The sequence below is a fragment of the Phoenix dactylifera genome, chromosome 2, assembly GCF_051530095.1.
Source record: "Phoenix dactylifera cultivar Ajwa chromosome 2, Ajwa_hap1_PhDact_Kaust_v1.1, whole genome shotgun sequence".
In the NCBI taxonomy this organism is placed as follows: Eukaryota; Viridiplantae; Streptophyta; class Magnoliopsida; order Arecales; family Arecaceae; genus Phoenix; species Phoenix dactylifera.
The window spans coordinates 45,603,507-45,617,006 of record NC_143191.1 but is presented as its reverse complement, the minus strand read 5'-3'; the positions used below and the strand labels follow the sequence as shown (position 1 = coordinate 45,617,006).

The window sequence follows — 13,500 nt, the reverse complement described above, 5'->3', positions numbered from 1 at the left end:
GAGGATCAAAAAAAAATTTGATTCATACCATAACCAAAATGATCGAATTATGATGTCCGCAAATTCAATCTCATCGGCTCATCCGTTTCGATCGTCTAATCCAACGATCGATGGTCCAATCCAACGGTCGACGAAAAGGGGTATTTGCAGTAAATAGTCCCACGTTTCGAGGACGTCTTGGTCCATTCGTCTTGGCGATGTGGATTTCATTTCGCGCGCAGTGGACGGCCAAGAGACCGTTCTACCTCCGTCCGCTGTACGGCGCCTCTCTTCCACTCTGTTTCCCTCCCTCGCTCCCCTTCCTAGCTTCAAAGTTCCAAGTTCCCCCCCTAAACTCCTCCAAGAGCCCCCAAACCCTTTCGTTTTTTATCTGATTACGACGATATTATCCGCTGGGTGAAGATCTTCTCCTCGATTTTGTGTTTATCTCAAAGGATTTTTCCTCCAGATTGTTCGCTGGCTGAAGAATCCCCATCTCCGGCAGGTGCGTATTGGGCTTTCTATTCACCTTCTTAGGATTAGATACCTTGTCAATGCCCTTTTGTTAATCTTTGTGAACTGTTTTTGGGAGTATACGTTCTTTTTACTCTTTTCTTTGTCACTGAGTAGTTTCATGGTATTTTATTGGTTTTAGGGTTTTGAGGAAATCTTGTTTTGATCCTAGTTTTTCTTTCCTTTTTTATCTTCTTTTTCTTTTTCAAATAACAAATTATCATATTTTCTTGGTTTTATGGGTTTGAGGACTTCTTTCTTTGATTCTCGTTGTTGTCTTCTACTCGATTTGTTATCTATTTGAGGTGTAATGGGACGTGAGATGCTTTCCTTTCGTTGAAAACTTTATATTTTTTTTTAACATAAGGTTAGGTGCAAAGTGTATTCTTCCTTTCGTTGGTTATTCTTAAAAGAAGATAATGAAATCTTCTCAGTATAATTTGGTTATTCTTAAAAGAAGATAGGGAAATCTCCTCAGGGACTCTTATGGGAAAGATATAATGCAAGTAGAATTGCAGATGTAGTGTTGATATCACTGCTTCTGCTGTAGTCCAAAAGAGGGGGTTGGAATCACTAGTGATCTCATAACATGCAAGTTGGGTGGTATCCAGCGGAAAGAATAATGATAAACATTTTTAAGCTGTGAATTTAGTTATGGCATTGTGCTTTCCCTCAAAAATTAGTGGATAGGCAATGGTTGTAAGACAGTAGTTTCTGCTGAGTAACAATGCCAAGATTCTTGATTGACTTTAGGGTTTGTGGCTACAGCTTTTGATGAATCTGCCAGGAGGTATTAGTGGCCGGGTCTAAGGAGAGCGACATTCATGTTCAGTAAAACACAATCTTAAAACCTGAAAGTTATGTGGAAATCAAGCCTCTTCACATCAAGACATACTCGTGGAGACATCCGCAGCATTACCTACTGGTGGGGTTGGTGATGCCACATGGTAGGTGTTGCTGCATGGCTGCTAAATGATGCTATAGCATAAGAGCACCAGGTGGAGTTGGCACTCGGGTAATATGCTGAATGAACTCCAACTCGTTAGATTATGAACTTATAATTGATTGATTTTGCTTTTGCTGTTTGCAGTCGCACCTTTTAGGTGCAAATAACTTTTATGCTTCATTCTACCAAAAAACAATCTTGAAAGGATAGAGTTAGAATTGATTGACTTAATAGTTTATTGTTTAGTACAACGATAGTGGATTAAGTGATGGATTAGAGGATCAGCTGTTCTGCTAAAAGCCATCTTCAAAAGGCATCAAAAGGTGCATGGCAAGTGCTGAGAAACACAGTAACATACGCATGCACACATGTAGAATATCCCTTTATTATAATATTTCTTGCTTCTTTTTAGTAACTAGTAGACTTCTTCTGAACTTTGCAATAAGAATTTGACTCCTCCAACCAAATTTACACCACAAGCCAATTCGAACATGTACATTAATAGTATTTTGTATATGAATCTTGTCAAATCAAACGTTTAGTCATTCGTATATAAAGAAAATAGACAAAATAAGAGTACATAGGAAACACAATCCAAACTAAGTTAAGGAATTCAAGTTTTAAGGTAAGGACTGCGTATAATTTCTTTAAGATTCAAAGAACAAAGGCATAAACTCATAAAATCGATAAATACACAGAAAATATGAATAAAAGAAACACTTTGTGCTCATCTCAGAATCAAAATGGATATGCATATTTGTTTGGACTAGGGAGATTTGCAAGTGAATAATGGTTCCATCTCACATACTGATTTTTCCATTCCCAAGTGCTAGCTCAACAATTCCAATTCTTTCATTAACATGAATTCACCTGTACTCTTTGTATTATTGAAGCATGTGATGCCTTGATGGAGGGTGCAACCATAGTTTATCGTGAGTCATCTGACAGTGTATTGACTTGTAACATCTGTAATCCTGTACTATGATACTGACTGATATATGATTGGTTCCCCTGATATTGTAACTTTGTGCAGAAATGTATCATTCAACATTGTGCAAGCTCAATTCCTTGGATAAAATGATGAAATGCTGTTTGAGACAGTTTGTCCCTCTAAGGCATAGGTCAGAGAACTAGTAAATGTGGGGTCTTGGTTGCAAGCTGAAAGGTGAGAAAATGGGGACATCCTTTTGAAAACAGAAAATGGAGGAGATATTACGAAAGTCTCCAGGCACTTGACCTTGGATCCTTCTAAATGGTGAAGTAGGATTCATAAAGCCTGCCTATTATTGATGGGTTAAAGATTGTTCTCCGCACATATCTTGCTCTGTAATTAATTCATTTTGTGTCAACAAATTAATGTACTCTTGTTTCCATTTAAAAATTAATGAAGTTTATCTATCATGTTTATAAGATCTAACTTTTAAAATTTACTTGCTCAGAATGATTTGAATTATGTTGGCAGTTCAGAACCCAATAGATCTCATAAGTTTTTCCTTCCATGCAGTTTCTGTAATCCTTTTTTTGACACAACTTCTCTTTCAGGAACTGGAGGTAAACCACCCTTACCAAGCTTTGTCTTTGGTTGGCTTGATGATGGGAATACATTTCAAGCAGGTGATGTAGCAACTATTAAGATCAAGCTTTTGGATGATGCTTTCAATGATAAAAATTTTAATTTTAGCAGATATCCAGTGAACTTTTCCTTATCGGCAGGTGAGAAGAAGGGAAATAGTTCATATGGGTCTGGTGTATTTCCATATCCTGAGGGGGATCCTTTTTTTTGGATTATTTCTTTTATTACCATTTAGGTAGGGGAGTTTACAGTAGTTATAACTGAAGATCATGTTGGCATCAGCGATTTAACTCGTCATTTCTATGTTACAGCTGGTATGCTCTAAACTTTTACCTCAGCTTTATTATTATTATTATTATACTTCTCCCTGAAGTTACAGCATTGCTGTAAAAGTTCCTAGGCAACTACGTTTTAATCATTTTATATCTCCGCATGTTCATAGAGAAGTTGGCAGGGGAAGTAAATGGAAGGGGGATGTGGTTGAAGGAATGGGGGATAGATGATGGCAAGGAGATGCAATGAAGTAATCTTTCAATACATAACCGTACAATTTGATTGATTAACATGTGTACTTATAATCTGATGGTTTGTATCCTCTTTTGTCATTTAAATAATAAACTAGTGTAAATTAGTCATGTTTGGTGATGTATTTATCAGGTCATTACATGGGGAGTCAGTAAAATTGCGCATTAAGTTATGTACAGCAGATGGATATGGCTTGTTGGCTATTTCTATAGTTATGTGCCCTCTAATAGGTAAACATTTAGCTCTAGACAATTGTTACTAAACTAGTAAAGCCATATGTAGAGTTTGTTTTCCCACTGTAATTTTCTGTACCCACAAGTTATCTTTAAAAAGATTTGACTATCTCTTGTATTTAACTGACCTGCTTTTGTTAAATTGCTCTTTCTGGATTTCTAACTGCAGCAAATTTACTTGAAGGGGAGTATTTTTCTGAGGTCCACAATGATATCATTTCTGTTTGGGAGGATAAACCAACTGCTTTTATTGTCCTACTGACTGGTTATGTTGCAGGAGGCATAACTGGTATTATTGAACCATCAACAGTGAGACTTTTAATCATTAACAATTTATTCAATGCTATCAATTAATATGTTGTTGCTAGTTTTTATGAATATTATCCTGTGCTTCATCCATCTATTTGCCATTATTATTGTGTCAGCTCCTTGACATAAACCGTGAAGCGCTTTCGTGTGTAATACTTGCTCATAGTTGCGTATCTGTTCTTCCATGAGTTATAATACTTGGTTAGGCTCACCTAATAATTTATGTATCATTTAAGGATGAACATGTGTTCTTCTAATGTTCATATCTAATTTTGAGCAAAACTTAAAATCAAGGTCCGTCGTACCGGTACCGGTCGGCGTACCGGTGGCGGTCCGGATCGGTACGAACCGGTCCGGTACCAGTCCGAACCGGGCCCGTACCGGTTCTCCAACAATAAACTACCGGTACCGGATTCCAAGTTGATCCGGTACGGATTCCAGGCCGGACCGGTACGTACCGGACCGTACCGGACCGGTACGTACCGGACCGTACCAGACCGGTACGGCAGACCATGCTTAAAATGCTGATGAACGAAATCTAAGTTAGTCCAATCAGATGGTGCTTTATTCTCTCTAGATCTATAAAATTAAAGTGGGTTAGGTTCAGAAAGGCTAGAAGTATAATTATGGGCGGAACGTATTAACACTTGAATCATACTTGCCCAACATACAGTGAGTGTCCATGCTATTTTCTTTTTTTCCTCCACATATGTAACTCTAAAAGCATATATTGCCCATTGGGTTGGGTGGTCTTTGTGCCACCCACATCCAGCCTGGATAGCAATACATACTGCCTGCTACATGCCTCATACATATCTACAGTAACAACAGAAATTCTAGTGTCACTGGGGAACATAGAAAAAACACACGAATCATAATAGTGATAGTCAAAGCATTTAAAACATATCCGAAGCTGTATCAACTCATCATGTTTATCATGACCGTTGTGCTGGCATATAGTTTATCTAAATCATCAAGACATCTGGAGCATGTAAGAAAATAATCCATTCGAACATTTAATGTTATCCATCGGTGATACAGATTCACAGGGGACTTCCTTAAAAATCTTTGAAAGGTTGATAAGAGTATTATTGTGACGCTGCTTTGAACTTCTGTAACAATAAAAGTATTTCATCGTTTGATATAGTTCATTGTTTTGTGTGCACGGTTATGCCAGATATTAATTACATCTTTTCTGGTGCAAGAGTTAGTAAACCAAGTTTGAAAAAATATTTATTTTGTTTTTTATTAGTTGCTGGTTGGTGTTTTGTCTTGGGTGTATTATATGGGATTACATGGCCCTTGGTTTTGCTAATATAAAAGGACTAGTAGTTATGATGTTAGTTTTTTTTTTCAATGAAAAAAGGACTGTTTTGCGTTGTCATCTTGTTCTCAAAACATCTCTACTATGTCTACGCGTTTTGTTTCTTAATATTTGTTTGGTCAAATAATTAAATCAATTTTGATCTCCAACATTTGATATCAGAGCTAAGCGATTTTCAAGTATGGCTGCAAATATGTCTCATGTATCATGTATGGTTTTTAAATTTGATGGGAAAAATCATTTTGAACATTGCAAATCCAATTGAATTTGAAGAACAAAAAAGAAGAGTTCTTGAACAAAGCTGAATCAAACCAAAGAGGTCTATATTTTAAAGGCGGAGGAGAAAAGAAATTATAGATTGGGTCAAGGACAAGGAAGAGATAATGATTCTGATAAAAAATATGATAAATGTCGTATCCAATGCTATAAGTGTAAGAAGTATGACTACCATCAGCGAGAGTGTAAGTATCATATTCAATGCCATAATTGTAAAAGGTACAGCTACATTCAGCATGAATGTCGCCTTAGAAAATTGGAGAGTAGAGAGTTGCATGCTAAAATTGCTGTAAACGGTGGTGATAACTCGGAGACTTTATTACTAGCAGGTCATGTAACAGAGAAAAATGAGAAAAATAAGTGGTTTTTGGATACAGGCTGCAATAATCATGTGGGACAAAAAGGAGATGTTTGCTGAATAAGTTGTTTCGCATAGAGGTGAAGTTTGGAAATAATACAAAGGTACCAAGTTTTGGAGAGAGGCAAGATTACAATCAAATTGAAGAATGAGTATCTTAACTATATTTCAGATGAATTTTTTGTTCTAAATCTTCATCAGAATCTTTTGAGTGTACGACAGCTTGCAGAAAAGAGCTACAACATGGAACTGTGGAGATTTACCTTTTCTTAATTCTATAATTGGTGATGATAATTGGCTGTGGCACATGCGTTTGGACGCTTTCTAAATTTTGGTTGTTGAAATTTCTTGCTAGTAAGAAGTTGATTTCAGGACTGTTGTATATTGACTGTCCTAATAGTGTTTGTGAGATTTGTGTTTTGGAGAAGAAGCATAGAAATATCTTCCCTAAAGGAAAGTTTTGAAAAGCAAAGAGACCACTTGAAATCATTCATTCAAATTTATGCTCTGTGGAGGTTCCTTCAATTGGTGGTAGCAGATATTTTATTTTGTTTATTGATGATTTTGCTAGGAAGGCATGAGTTTATTTTTTGAAACAAAACTCTGAAGCTTGTGATGCATTTAAAAATAATTTGTCTTATGTTGAAAAGCAAAGGAGACATCTTACTAAAATTTTGAGGACTAATAGGAGCGCTGAATATACTGTTTGTAATGATTTTCTGAAGTTATATGGTATTGAGCATCAGTTAATTGATAGGTACACTCAACAAAATGGAGTGGTGGAAAGAAAAAATAGAATTGTTATGCATATGGTTAGATGTATGTTACATTGTAAAAATTTGCCAAAAGTTTTATGGGCGGAAGTTATTGCTTATGCTATTTATATTTTAAATAGGTTTCCTATTAGATGCATATGGAGGATATCGAGTTTGGGTTGTATCTTTGGCATGAAAGAGTGATTCATCTTTTTTTGACGATGTGTATCCTTGGATCACATAATAGCTGCTACGAGTTGTATGCAGACAAATGAAAAATAGTTCGGAATGCTTTGATATCTATATAAGATATTATCCAATAGTTATTGTTGTGAAAGAAGATCAATCATTATTTCATGCGAAGGATACGTCTACTGATTCAATGCTGCATACACTGATTTGACTAGTTTTCCTTTTTGTAAGCCTTTAGCTCGTCATCCTCTTAATTTATCAATAATGGACTTCAGCTTATCACGCTTTATGTTTTTTTTGATGATTTATTCCGCTTTATGTTGAGAGGCACAAAGACTCAGATTTGCTGAGATTTAGGTAATGAAAATGAAATAAAATAAATTTACACAAAAAAATCTTTCCGTTGCCGGGACTCGAACCCGGGTCTCTCGGGTGAGAGCCGAGTATCCTAACCAACTAGACTACAACGGAAGTGCTGTAAGGTATCCATATCAAACTCCTAACTAGTCGATACATGCGAGTCGTGCTCAGCCACCCCACCCCTCCCCCTTTTCCCTAAAAATGCTCTTTTAACACCATACTAACCCAAGTCCAAATACCAGGATGCATCGCCCAAAACTTGAAACTAGAATGTTTGATTGCTAAGAACAGGATTTTGATCACCCAGGCAAGCCTGGAGTTCGCAATTCTTGTATACAGATTTCAGCTGTGCTATGTAATAACATAACATCATACACTGATCTAGGGACTACAATAAGATACAAGAGTTGATATTCAAACTGTTATCAAATTCACAGTTTTCAGTCCCCGTAATGGAAGAAAAATATCCATTTAATAACAATGAGATGATTGTATCAAAAAGGTATTTCTACTATGCATTCATCAACATATTTGAAATTTAAAAAATTATTAAAAAAAAGAAAAAGGAAGCTAGAGAACAATTGGAAACAAAAAAATGAAGAATTCTACTCCATGGCACATTTATCTGTAATAGATTACAAAAATAACAACGTTCCAGCCATTATATGGGGACAAACATTTAGTCAAATTAAAAGTAATTGAAATTCTCTTCCATATGTGAGATGTTAGGAGGATGGAGTAGTCTAAGGTGACCCCATAGCAGGTCTACTAGGTGCCGGAGCTGTTGGTGATGGTGGAACATAGACTTTTGCTCTTCGAAGTATCTCGGCGACAACCCAGTGCTTCCATTTGCTCAGTGGCCTTGAAGGATCCAACTTAACCTGTCGGTAACAATTTTATTAGATAGGAAAAAAAATAAAAGTTTCAGATAAAAGAGGCAAAAAATTAGTTGTCTCCTAGGACCAGATTTTTACAAACAGATGAGAGGCAGAAAATTAGTTGTCTCCTAAGACCGTCCTCCCACGCCTTTTTTTTTTATGGGACAAAGATCAGGAAAAGATGGATAGATCTTTACAAACAGATGAGTGCTAATTCTTGCTTCTTTGTTTCTCACTTCAGTGACTTCATATACATTTAGCATACGGCCAAAAAAAAAAAAAATCCTATAAAGTTATTCAGCATATAGAGTAAAGTAAATGGACAATGATAAAACTAATATATAAATCATCTAGTAATCCCAAATCTAGGCTCATCTTGTTAGCAAAGGTTCCAGTTTTCCAGAAAACCATTTAGTATAGTCACTCAAGGCCTGGTACTTCATCAGATAACAGTGTCTCCCTCCCCCTTGCTCCTCCATTTTAACTATCGTTATATGGAAAATAAACTTAAGGTTTTCCATGATGGGCCAAGAATAAATATTATAGAGCATCATCATAATCATCGACGTTAATCTAAATAATTGAGCTTCACTTAAAAGGAGAGGGAAGGGTTCAACTAAAGAAATGGCCAGTTGAGCAGATCTAGCCATGGTGATATTTGCAGATACCTTGGTGCACAATAAAAATTTCATTGTGGGTAGGACTTCTAGCAAAGAGAGGATACAACTGACCAGGGCCTTTAAGGTTGGCTTTTGCCTAAATCAATAATCCCAGCCTCCAAAAGCACAAGAACGGACTGGCACTATGCAGGTCTTGCTATAAAGAATAACAAAGTATCTCCTACCAACTAGGAAATTGCAAGTCCTTCCAATAGCAGAACATTGTCCTCATACCCATTCGTTCGCACAACTCCCTCATTGGCAAAACTAGAGTTTGCTGAACTGCAGTTTGGTCAATTATAGTTCTAAAACAAATGCTTGTTGTTCGATGTAAGTCTTTTAAGTCTGAAATTTAATACTTATTTCAAAACTATGATACCAGTTGTGTCGGCTTGGATCAACTCTAGTTGGACAAAGTCACTTGAATTGATGTCATCTAATTCTGCTGGATCCTACCAGGTTGGGTCCAAATAGGTAGGAATGGGTCAAGTTGAGTTGCGCTTGGTTTGGATGGATCTAGTTAGATCAGGTCAGACCAATATGGGTTGATGTAGTAAGGTTGAATCTGGAGATGAGTCTGCCATCCATCCTCTCCCTTTCCATGACTTCAACTAATGCAACCGCCTGGCCAAAGTCAAAATGCTGAAGCACATGGGTTCAGGAACTCTAATGCACCAGATCTCCACTTACAACTCAATGCCAAGGTTGCTCATTCCTACATAAACTCGAGTTTGACGAACCACAAACTCTGAAACAAACAGTGCAGTACAATAAGCAGATCAAATAAGTAGCTAAGATGTTAAGCAGGGAAGTTGGCAGATTATGCGCTACCTGCAAGGGACAACAAAACTGTTGATTGGACGTCTTAGCAAGCTAAAAAAAATGGAAGTCACGAAGTGATATCAAATGAAGCCTTGGAAGCAGAGCTCATTTGGTACGAGATCTTTCTAAAAGCATCAGATGCAAAATTCTGAATGCATAAAGCACCTGGAGTAAAAAATTCTATAAATTTTCTTATCAATGTTTGAGGCATAGCATTGGATCATTTTCCTGCTAGATACAGCATGGTTGGCTACAATAAAGCAACAACTTGAAATAACAAGATTACAAATAGTCAATCACAAATCCTAACTGAGGGAACTATGAACCTGGATGAGCCTTTCAAAAAGAAAAGTGCATACAACTTCTTGTTGCAGCTGACAAAAGCTAGTATAGAATAACCAAAATTAACTTTTAACAGTTTTGGTTTAGGAACCGACTTCTGCCAATGAAAATGCAAGCAGTAACCCACTTTCATCACCAATTATATGAGAAGTAAGAAATATAGCACAACAGGACAACTGAGTTACATACTGACAAGAAGATAAGCTCACATCTACACAAGTATAACATGCTTAAAGACCTTGCTTCAGCCAAAAAGTTCCTTCTTCAACTTGTACATATATATTGATTGTTCTTTTCTACACATACTGTAGACTGATCAATGTAGGCTGCTGCTTATTCATTTCAAGGATGCAATATGAGAAGGGAGCTTCAAATCCATCTAATAAGTTACTAATGTATGCAGGAACTTTACTATCTCAAATCCAAGACCTGACAGTTATGGATGCTGTACCAAGGTTGCACTTTTACCTATACTTGGTAAGCTTCACTACAAGCCTAGCTTTGTTACATCTACATATGCAGTAGAACCAAATAAACAAAGATGACGAACCAAAAGCTTTTTTCCACTATGCTTCTTCTAGCATCCTCCACAACATGCTTTTTACGTCACCCATTCAACACCATAGCCTCGTAAGCAACAAGTTCATTCAAAAGATTATTGGTAATATGTTAAGAGCATGTTTCTTATCATCCTAACAATCTTCCTATCATCTACCCCAACAAAACTCATCAAAATCATCTATCAAGTACTCAGCTTCTACATTAGATCTCAGAAGTTTAGCAAAAATTGAAAAGCTTTTGAAGTGAAATTAAAGGGTTGACAATGGAAATCTCTGAAATGGACATATACTGTTGTAAGTCCTAAATTCAGTTGAACTAAAGAAGAAAGGTCAGACAAACTAATAAACACTACATAACTCGATAGGTTGGTTGAAAATCTTCATGAAAACAGGATAGTCAATCAGTGTTAATGGGAATTGGTTGCATAGAAACACTAGATTCCAATTCAAGCCAAATTCATCTACACCAAAGCAATGGTCTGCACCACATCAATGAATACTAGATTTCAATAATGTTCAACAGAATGGTTAAAACCATGGTTTGCCGTACCGGTCCGTACCGGCCGGTACGGGCCGGTACGTATCGGTCCGGCCTGGGACCGGTACCGGATCGGCGTGAAATCCGGTACCGGTAGTTTATTATTGAAGAACCGGTACGGGACCGGTTCGGACCGGTACGGGACCGGTTCGGACCGGTACGGGACCGGTCCGGGACCGGTACGGACCGGTCCGAGCCGCCACCGGTACGGACCGGTCCGAGCCGCCACCGATACGCCGACCGGTACCGGTACAGCGGACCCTGGTTAAAACTGTGATAGATGTAAAGAAAAAAAGGGATGCCCAAGAATATATTCTTTTCTGGCATATAGCATGTTTGCATGATCAAGAAAAAGCAAAAAGATATGAAATCAGCAACCTAAGTAGAAAATTTTTAGCATCATCTTGCATCACTCACGCCTATTGGTTAAGAAGACTATGTAATAAGTTGTTTTCTGAGCAGTCATAGAATACTTTGTTTTAGTAACAACTTGCAAAGAACTTAACATATCACATAAAATGTCATTGTAATTTAAAGATGAACATCAAATTGCATAAATTTTCGTTAAGTCATTAATATAAACGGACAAATTGTTAAAAGAGGATGCTGGAAAACTAACCCGATTACCTACCAGTTGTAGAAAATGTTATATATTATTAAAATATTTTCATTATTAATTTAATAGGATAGGATAAGAGGCTGAGCGATCATATAAAGCAGAGTGTACTATTAAACTTTAAGTTGTAAGCTGAGAAGAAGTTATTGAATTTCAGTCAGTGTGGTGGCCTGTTCTCTATGCAAATTATTGTGGTATGATGAGCCATAGTTGACATCAAAACCACTGAATTAAACTTGTCTCTAAAATCTCTCTACAATTCATGTCCTCTCTCATCAAATCTTCACGTCCCTCTTTTCCATTCTACCTCTCCTCCCATTTTCACCAATACAAAAAACCACAGGTTCTATCAAGTAGTCACGTATATTATCATTATAACAGCCGTGATCCCATCAGTTTTTAATTAAGACATTTGGTGTAAAATAGATATTCCTTAACGCTCATCTACTCAAGAGAATTAACCCATGAATTTGGATTCTATTCAATTCAATAGACGCTTACAAGCTTCAAATTTTCTAATATTCGAATATCTGAAGCAACCCCTACACGTATAAATTCTTAAATCAATAGCAACACATCAAATTTATGGGATCACAAGACATGATACAAAAATGGCCCTTTTTTCACCTTCCAAGAACAACGTAGTAATTGAGATAAACAAATCGAATAAGGAACCGACAGCAACAAAAATTTTGGAGAACGGGATCGATCCGGAGGCGGATAAGAGAGAAAGAAAGAACGGGAGAGGGATTATTACTCGGTCGCCGATGTTGCAGTCATTGTTCTCGTCGTGGGCCATGAACTTGCTGGTGCGCTTGACGTAGCGGTTGTAGAGCTTGTGGTGGAACAGCCGATCCACCGCCACCACCACCGATTTCTGCATCTTATTCGAAACCACGATACCCACCACCGGCTTCATTTTGTCTTCCTCTCCTCCTCCGCCTTCGATCGATTGAGCCCTAGAAAGAGAATCGAGAGGAAAGCACCGCTGCTCTCCCTCCCTCCCTCGTTCGATGCACATTGGCAGCGCCTAGTAGGGTTTAAAGGGTTTTGGGTCGAGTTTACGGTCCGGTTCAAGTATAAACCGGAGGGCCCAGGCCGGTCCGGATAGGCGAAGCCCATCACGTATCTCGACCAACCAACAACCCTCCTCGTCGCCCTCTGCGACCGCGGCCTCAGCCCCGACGCCCTCGCAACCGAGCTCTCCCGGCCCTCCGCCGCCTTCCGCTCCTCCCGCCCCTCCCAAAGTAAATCCTAGCCTCCTCCTCCCCCTTCTCCAACCCAGGTACTCCAGAGTAGGGAGCGAAGAAATAGTTGGATCTTGGAATTGATTTTGAGTATGTCTCAGGGACTTGTATATGAAGTAACACTTTTTTTTTTTTTTTTTTTTTTTTTTTTTTTTTTGGCTAATACGGGTGGATCATACCTGTCGGGTACGGATACACCCAATAAAGTCAAAAAATAGGATACCTCGGAGTGCCAAAGGCAATATGAAGTAATACTTTCGCAGACCAAGATTTCTGATACGAATGGTACTCAACAGTGACTTAGATATGATTGTATCAAACCGGATGTGTTTCTTCTTTCAAGTCATTGGTTTTTTCACATTGTATTATATTCTTTTGCTTGTATTTCATGCCTTCTTTTTATATGTTATACTTTTACCATGGCAATCGCTCTTGAACTTCGATTATTGTCAAAGTCTGCATTTGGCTATATCAAAAATCTGAAATTTTTGTTTA

At 37.7% G+C, this 13,500-nt stretch overlaps 1 protein-coding gene, 1 long non-coding RNA gene and 1 other non-coding gene across 15 annotated transcripts; 1 reads left to right on the top strand and 2 right to left on the bottom strand.

The window, feature by feature from the left end:
- Nucleotides 1–209: 209 nt before the first annotated feature.
- Nucleotides 210–7,089, top strand: LOC113462349 (uncharacterized). 13 transcript variants are annotated; one of them, XR_016399500.1, is made up of 5 exons: nt 210–484; nt 1,261–1,507; nt 2,981–3,052; nt 3,247–3,325; nt 3,454–7,089. It is a non-coding gene; the product is annotated as an uncharacterized LOC113462349 (long non-coding RNA). The 13 variants fall into 13 exon arrangements; XR_016399498.1 differs by having other exon boundaries at nt 3,152–3,325; nt 3,669–7,089; XR_016399497.1 differs by having other exon boundaries at nt 3,123–3,325; nt 3,669–7,089.
- A 292-nt stretch (nt 7,090–7,381) lies between these two features.
- TRNAE-CUC (transfer RNA glutamic acid (anticodon CUC)) lies at nt 7,382–7,454 on the bottom strand. The gene has a single exon. It is a non-coding gene; the product is annotated as a tRNA-Glu (tRNA).
- Nucleotides 7,455–7,924: 470 nt separating this feature from the next.
- On the bottom strand, nt 7,925–12,926 carry LOC103701188 (uncharacterized). Its single transcript, XM_008783161.6, has 2 exons — nt 12,516–12,926; nt 7,925–8,224 (listed from the first exon to the last, which is right to left on the bottom strand). The coding sequence occupies exons 1-2, from the start codon at nt 12,777–12,779 to the stop codon at nt 8,087–8,089; spliced, it is 402 nt and encodes a 133-aa protein (XP_008781383.3). The 5' UTR covers nt 12,780–12,926; the 3' UTR covers nt 7,925–8,086.
- Nucleotides 12,927–13,500: the final 574 nt, after the last annotated feature.